Source organism: Leucoraja erinacea, chromosome 11 (assembly GCF_028641065.1).
Source record: "Leucoraja erinacea ecotype New England chromosome 11, Leri_hhj_1, whole genome shotgun sequence".
Classification (NCBI taxonomy): Eukaryota; Metazoa; Chordata; class Chondrichthyes; order Rajiformes; family Rajidae; genus Leucoraja; species Leucoraja erinaceus.
Genome location: NC_073387.1, coordinates 7223403 through 7231488, shown reverse-complemented (window position 1 = coordinate 7231488; position 8086 = coordinate 7223403). Strand labels below are relative to the sequence as shown.

General features: G+C 45.3%; 1 protein-coding gene across 1 annotated transcript in view; it reads left to right on the top strand.

Annotated features, from left to right (window-relative positions):
* Nucleotides 1-7594: 7594 nt before the first annotated feature.
* Nucleotides 7595-8086, top strand: part of LOC129701435 (matrix metalloproteinase-21-like) — a 35578-nt gene continuing 35086 nt past the window's right edge. The window contains exon 1 of the mRNA XM_055642614.1: nt 7595-7834. Within this exon, the coding sequence (XP_055498589.1) occupies nt 7673-7834 (162 nt within the window). The 5' untranslated portion in view covers nt 7595-7672. The remainder of the gene's footprint in view (nt 7835-8086) is intronic.

The following is an 8086-nucleotide window of genomic DNA, read 5'->3' as shown; positions in this document are numbered from 1 at the left end:
TGAATCTCTAAACTAAATTAAAACGAAGCTAAGTCTGGGACTGGAACAATAACACTTTTACTTGCTGCAGATTTAAGGGCCTGTCCCACTTGTGGCGATGTTTTCGGCAACTGCCGGCGACTGTCACAGTCATAGCAGGTCGCAGATAAAGCGGCGACTAGACCCTCCCCCCACGACAATGTCTACGACAACCTACCACCTAATCGACGTCAAGCTGCCGACAACCGGCGACCCATTAGGACTTCCACCTATAACCACACCTACCACAACCTACAGCCACACAGGCGACAACCTATGGCAACCAAAGTCAAGCTACGTCCACCCGCGGCAAGCTATGACAAGCAACGGCCCTGTCGGCGACAACTGAAGGCAATTCAGTCGCCGGTACCTGTCGCCGGTTGACGTAGGTTGCCGTAGGTAGTCACCGATGGAATTCACCGAAGTCAGCACCCGGCAACAACCAACAACACCTGGCGACAACCAGCGACAACACCTACGACAGGAGAAATCAAGCTGCAACAAGCCCACAGTCGGCAAAAAGTTGTGAACATTTCAAAATCCAGCGGCGACCAGAAAAACGTTACTACTCTTTAGGCGACTTGAGGAGACGACTCACGACCTTTCAGGCATCACCCCGCGACCATGTGTCGACAGCCTAGTCGCCTGTAGTTGCCGAAAAAAATCGCCTGTGGGTCAGGGGCATTACACATTGACGCAACACAACATTAAAGGTACAATAAACAATAACACAATAATATATCAGTTACACTACACTGGGTAACCGGACAACAATAGAACAACCTATAAAGGATCCACTGTAGTTCGGTAGTGCATTAGTTCATGGTTAAAGTCATACAATGTGGTTGAAGGTTGGTTGCATGGTTGATGGGCAGAAGCTGTTCTTGAACGTGGAGGTAATAGTTCTCAGGCTCCTGTACCTTCTTCGCAATGGTAGCAACAAGATGGGGCATGACCAGAGTGGTGCGCATCTTAATGATATTAGCTGCCTTCCCTAAATGTATTCCCTTATCATGTATCTATACACTGTAAATGGCTCGATTGTAATCATGTATTGTCTTTCCACTGACTGGATAGCACGCAACAAAAGCTTTTGACTGTACCTCGGTGACAATAAACTAAACTGAAGATAAATTGAGACAGCGCTACCTGTGGATCCCTTTGATGGTGTGGAGGGCACTACCACTGATGGACCAGGCAATGTCCACTGCTTTCTGCAGCATCTTTCATCCTCGGACACCAAAGTTACTGAACTAGTCGGTACGCTCTCTACTGTACATATGTAGAAGTTCAGTAGAGCATTCAGTGACAGTGATCTCCTCAGACATCAGGGGGAAGTATGAGGAACCACAAATGTCTGAAGAAGGATCTCGACCCGAAACAAAACAAAACAAAACAAAACAAAACTTCTCTCCAGAGATGCTGCCTGGCCCGCTGAGTTACTCCAGCATTTTGTGTCGATCTTCAGGGGAAGTACAAGCATAGGTGAGCTTTGCTGGGCCTGGGATAGATCTTCAGAGATATGAAGATCCTGGGATGTCAGGACTGTCTTATGAAGAAAGACTGGATAGACTTGGTTTATACTCTCTAGAATTTAGGAGATTGAGAGGGGATCTTATAGAAACTTACAAAATTCTTAAGGGGTTGGACAGGCTAGATGCAGGAAGATTGTTCCCGATGTTAGGGAAGTCCAGGACAAGGGGTCACAGCTTAAGGATAAGGGGGAAATCCTTTAAAACCGAGATGAGAAGAACTTTTTTCACACAGAGAGTGGTGAATCTCTGGAACTCTCTGCCACAGAGGGTAGTTGAGGCCAGTTCATTGGCTATATTTAAGAGGGAGTTAGATGTGGCCCTTGTGGCCAAGGGGATCAGAGGATATGGAGAGAAGGCAGGTACGGGATACTGAGTTGGATGATCAGCCATGATCATATTGAATGGCGGTGCAGGCTCGAAGGGCCGAATGGCCTACTCCTGCACCTAATTTCTATGTTTCTATGAACACCCAGGCACTGTGCTGAAATAGCCTTTCAAAACATTACCTCTGATCTTCTCACAGACCATAACAGTTCCATACACATTTCATTATTTCCCCTTGTGGAACCAATAAAAATAAAAATGTCAGCTCACAATTCACCACCTTAAGTAGTTCAGAAACTACTGCTCACCTGCTGATTGCCGATGAAAGTCACCACGGAAAGTTACGTTTCGTAATAATAACCATTGAACAACACAATAATTATTAGTACCTAGTGAGCGGCACGGTGGTGCAGCGGTACTGCTCCAGAGACCCGGGTTTGACCCCGACTACGGGTGCTGGCTGTACGGCGTTTGTACGTTTCCCCTGTGTTTTCTCCGGGTGCTCCGGTTTCCTCCCACACTCGAAAGACATACAGATTTGTATGTTTATTGGCTTCATAAAATTGTAAATTGTCGTGGTTCTTGGTTTCTTGGTCCTCCAAAATATTCCAAATGGAATTTAAACTGGAGGTGTCCCTAGTATGTAGGATGGTGCTAATGAATGGGGATCGCTGGTCCGCACTGGCGCAGTGTACCGAAGGGCCTGTTTCCGTGCTGTATCTTGAAACTCTAAAGTATGAAATCTAAACTAAACTAGCAATCAAATCTCCAGCTCAGAAAATGAAGAATCAAAATGAACTTGTATTTATTATTTTAGATGGTGCATTGTTAAATATTTTAAAAGCTTAACGTGTAGTGTTAAAGAGACAGTATTTACATTCTCTTATCATTCTTTTATTTCTCTATTAATTGTCCTTCTTTTCAGTTTTGGTCTCCTAATCTGACAGTTTTGGTCTCCTAATCTGAGGAAAGACATTCTTGTCATAGAGGGAGTACAGACAAGGTTCACCAGACTGATTCCTGGGATGTCAGGACTTTCATATGAAGAAAGACTGGATAGACTCAGCTTGCACTCGCTAGAATTTAGAAGATTGAGGGGGGGTCTTATAGAAACTTACAAAATTCTTAAGGGGTTGGGCAGGCTAGATGCAGGAAGATTGTTCCCGATGTTGGGGAAGTCCAGAACAAGGGGTCACAGTTTAAGGATAAGGGGGAAATCTTTTAGGACCGAGATGAAAAAAACATTTTTCTCACAGAGAGTGGTGAATCTCTGGAATTCTCTGCCACGGAAGGTAGTTGAGGCCAGTTCATTGGCTATATTTAAGAGGGAGTTAGATGTGGCCCTTGTGGCTAAAGGGATCAGTGGGTATGGAGAGAAGGCAGGTACGGGATACTGAGTTGGATGATCAGCCATGATCATATTGAATGGCGGTGCAGGCTCAAAGGGCCAAATGGCCTACTCCTGCACCTATTTTCTATGTTTCTATGTTTCTTCCACTCACTTTATTTATTTTTTGTTCCTCATTTGGTATCAAATTCACCAAGTTGAATTCACGTCTTTTTTCTGCCTTTGCTCTAAATTCATCTGATTAACAAATGAAACACATGGATATCCCTTCACTCAGCAGGCCACATATTGCCAATAACCTTTTCTGTCCATAATCAACTCAGCAGGTTACAAGGAAAAGCATGTTTTAGCTTTAAATTGAGGGTTGTAGATTTAATCAGGTACGCTATGATGTCCCACTGCCACTCTGGCTAAATTCTCACCTCTGAATATCAAAGATTTTACTTTCAAAGAATGTTAATCTTTCTTTCCATAAATCTCCTTGCAGAAGTAAAATAGAATTAGGGTAGTTAAGGTAGACACAAAATGCTGGAGTAACTCAGATGGGACAGGCAGCATCTCTGGACAGAAGGAATGGGTGACGTTTCGGGTCGAGACCCAGCATTTTGTGTCTATCTTCGGTGTAAACCAGCAACTGCAGTTCTTTCCTACACATTTAGTGTAGTGAAGATCAGCTCAGTCTTGATGGGCTGAAGGGCCTGCTCTTGTGATGTGTGACACTACAACTCTAAATTTAAATGAATGAATGATAGTTTATTATGACATTCACAGTGAGATTCTTTGTTTTGCCACTCAAGGTATGCAAAGAGCTGCCACATAAAGGGCATCGATCAAGTTACAATATATTCCATTTAGTTCCCAGTGGTCCACCTTTGATCTCAGCACCCCCTCCCCCACGCCCCCAAGCTGAAGCACTCTTTGCTAAATCACATTTCAAAAAAGTAAAAACTCTCTCTCTATCTGTGCAGACATTGCCAATCCTGTCCTGCATAAAACAGATCCGTCCCTGAATTTATAGGGCTGGACGTGCTGAGATTCATCATGTGGTTTAGAATCAAATCGTATTACTTAAATGTTGCTGTTTTTAAGGAGTGAAGGGACTGATTTATTTTCATGCAGAATACAACTCTGATACAGAAGACCATATCGGGTCTAGCTCACTGGATTTGTCAAAGCTTGTGATTCCCATTCTCACTGACTGCTTGCCCCTGTGTTTGAAAATTCTTTGAAATTCTTTGGAGTAGGACACAAAAAAAGTTGGAGAAACTCAGCGGGTGCAGCAGCACTATGGAAAAAATAGGCATGGTTTCGGGCCGAAAAACCCTTCTTCAGACCCTTCGGGACTCAGCTTCAGGCAGATTGGAAAACATAGGGATGACGTTTTCAGTCGGGACTGGTAGGGGGGGGGGGAGGGAGAGAAGAAAGCTGGGATAGGTAGAGAGGACAAAACAAAAGGCAGGCAATAGGTGGACATAAGCGGGGGGGGGGGGGGGGAGTATTAATAAGCAGATAGTTGGAACAAAGGTCAGAGATAAGAGCAGAAGGTGGGAGACACATTTGAAGAATTGTGGATTGGGAGGCTAGAGAAAGGAAAGTAGTCGTGGTGAGGTAGAGGGGAGAAAAGGGTGGAAGTTCAGGTGGGGCAATGGGGGGGGAAGAGGGGAGGAAGAAAGATGGAGGGGAAGGGGGAGGGGGAGTAAGTTGGGGGGGGGGGGAGTTGAAGAAGGGGGCGAAGCTGTTGAAGGTTACATGGATTGCAGGACTTAATGTCCTTCTTCTCATTGTGGAAGCATCACACACAGTGTGCAAAATTAGAGCACATGGTATTTGGGGTAGGGTATTGGCATGGGTAGAGAACTTGTTGGCAGACAGGTAGCAAAGAGTAGGAATTAATGGATCCTTTTCAGAAAGGTAGGCAGTGACTAGTGGGGTGCCACTAGGTTCAGTGCTGGGATCCCAGTTATTTACAATATATATTAACGATTTGAGAGAAGGAAATTAAATGTGACATCTCCAAGAGAGCAGATGACACGAAGCTGGGTGGCAGTGTGAGCTGCGAGGAAGATGCTATGAGAGTGGAAGGTGACTTGGATAGGTTGGGTGAGTGGGCAGATGCATGGCAGATGCGGTATAATGTGGATACATGTGAGGTTATCCACTTTGGTGGCAAGGGCAGGAAGGCAGATTATTATCTGAATGGTGTCCGATTAGGAAACGGGGAGGTGTAACGAGACAGACCTAGGTGTGTTTGTACATCAATCACTGAAAGTAAGCATGCCGGTAGAGCAGGCAGTGAAGAAATCTAATGGTATGTTGGCCTTCATTACAAGAGGATTTGAGTTTAGGAGCAAGGAGGTCCAACTGCAATTGTACAGGGCCCTGGTGAGACCACACCTGGAGTATTTTGTGCAAATTTGGTCTCCTAATTTGAGGAAGGACATTATTGCTATTGAGGGAGTGCAGCATAGGTTTACCAGGTTAATTCCCGAGATGGCAGGACTGACATATGATGAAAAAATGTGTCGACCGGGCTTATATTCACTGAAATTTAGGATGAGAGGAGATTTTATAGAAACATATATAATTCTTGAAGGATTGGACAGGCTACAGACAATAGATCAGACATTATTTTGAGCTAATTTGACACCAAAGGGATTAAGATCATAGCCAGCTGGTTAGGCTATGTTAATAGTTTTCTAATTTTTTTTCTTGTAGCGAGGTTTAAGATGTTGGATGTACCCGACATATGTTACATGCACCCAGAGTCAGCATCAATCAGGTTTCTTGGAGTAAAGCTTCCTTCATTTTTTTTTTCCCCATCTACACATCTGGGATATTACTTTTAATAGACAATAGGTGCAGGAGTAGGCCATTCAGCCCTTTGAGCCAGCACCACCATTCAATGTGATCATGGCTGATCATCCCCAATCAGTACCCCATTCCTGCCTTCTCCCCATATCCCCTGATTCCGCTATTTTTAAGAGCACTATCTAGCTCTCTCTTGAAAGCATCCAGAGAACCTGCCTCCACCGCCCTCTGAGGCTAGATGCAGGAAAAATGTTCCCGATGTTGGGGGAGTCCAGAACCAGGGGTCACAGTTTAAGAGTTAAGGGTAGGCCTTATGTTGAGATGAGGAAAATCTTTTTCACGCAGAGAGTTGTGAATCTGTGGAATTCTCTGCCACAGAAGGCAGTGGAGGTCAATTCACTGGATGTTTTCAAGAGAAAGTTAGATTTACTGTAGCTCTTTGGGCTAAAGGAATCAAGGGATATGAAGAAAAAGCAGGAACGGGGTACTGATTTTAGATGATCAGCCATGATCATATTGAATGGCAGTGCTGCCTCGAAAGGCCAAACGTCCTACACCTGTACCTATTTTTCTATGTTTCTATGTTTTTATGTTTTCTTTCCTTTCTCCAGTCTGATCTTTCAGCTTCTAGCTATTCCCATCGAGTTCTTTCTGCACAACACCCACAACCTCCGTGTTCCTTCTCCCCCCCCACCAATCTCCAACAATGCCACCACATCAACCCACGTCCCATACCCTCCATCCCCCCACACTCTGCTGCTCTTTCTAAGTCTCTAAATTCAACCACAAAGACTACTCTATAACCAACTTTCCAATTAGACCCTACCAACTGCCTGCACCAGGGTCATTTATAATAGATCCTATAGAGATGTATAAAATCATGAGAGGAATAGATCGGTTAGATGCACAGAGTCTCTTGTCCCAAGTAGGTGAATCGAGGACAAGAGGACATAGGTTTAAGGTGAAGGGGAAAAGATTTAATAGGAAACTGAGGGGTAACTTTTTCACACAAAGGGTGGTGGGTGTATGGATCAAGCTGCCAGGGGAGGTAGTTGAGGCTGGGACTATCCCAACATTTAAGAGGGAGGTGGGACGAGTGTAGCTGGGACATGTTGGTCGGTGTGGGCAAGTAGGACCTGTTTCTACACTGCATCACGCCACTCACCTCCTGTCTAGTCCCATAGTTCCTAAATACCCCCTTCAACCCCTCGTCCAGATTAGAGGTTCCTTTGCCAGTTCAATTGTTGTCGCAGGAGATGCAGAATTAATTATGCCATCTTGTGGTATTCGCTGCAAGTAATGGCACGTTCTACATTATTTTAAAACTATCCAATTGCAATTTGCTGGATTTCAACAGAAAGAATCAAACCAAACAAGCCCCTGGAACTGAACAGGTATTGAGTTTCTTCTGCGAAGGTGTATGAAGGGTGCGCTATAAAGGTTTTTCCTTTCAGCCTGTGAGTTTTAATCATCGCTGTCTGTCTGCCAGTCCAAGACTGTGGGTGGGGTCTGGCCGAGCGTCACCAGATGGGAGGGAAGGAGGGAGTGCGGAATCATTCTTAAAAACCCAGCCTGTGACACCAGGTGCCAGGAGAAGTCTCCACGAGTCGGGAGAGCCAGACGTCCTGGGGCTAGAGGGATGCGGCTGCCCAGTACCCTCATACCTGTGGCTGTTTTGCTTTGCTCCACCGTGCTGATCCCTGGCGGAGGAGGTGAGCCGGTCTTCGGGAGAAGGGATCACTCCGACGCGAACCGCAACAACTGGCTTGCTCCCCGCATCGTCACCACTCAAACAGCAGAGGTGAGAGAACCCCTCCCCACCCTACTTTTATGGCAGGCGACTCAGCCCAGAAGAACACAAGCTCTGATCATTTGTTTTAAAACTGCTCTTGCTGCTGAGTTTGGCATCGGTCTCTAGGATCTGTTTTATTGTCTCTGCTCTTTGCTTGACGTTCCTTGACTCAGTAAGCTGTCGGTCTGTAACCGCATCGACCCACTTCCAGTTTTGTGATATCCACATGTTGTAGGGTCACACAGCATGGAAATAGGCCCT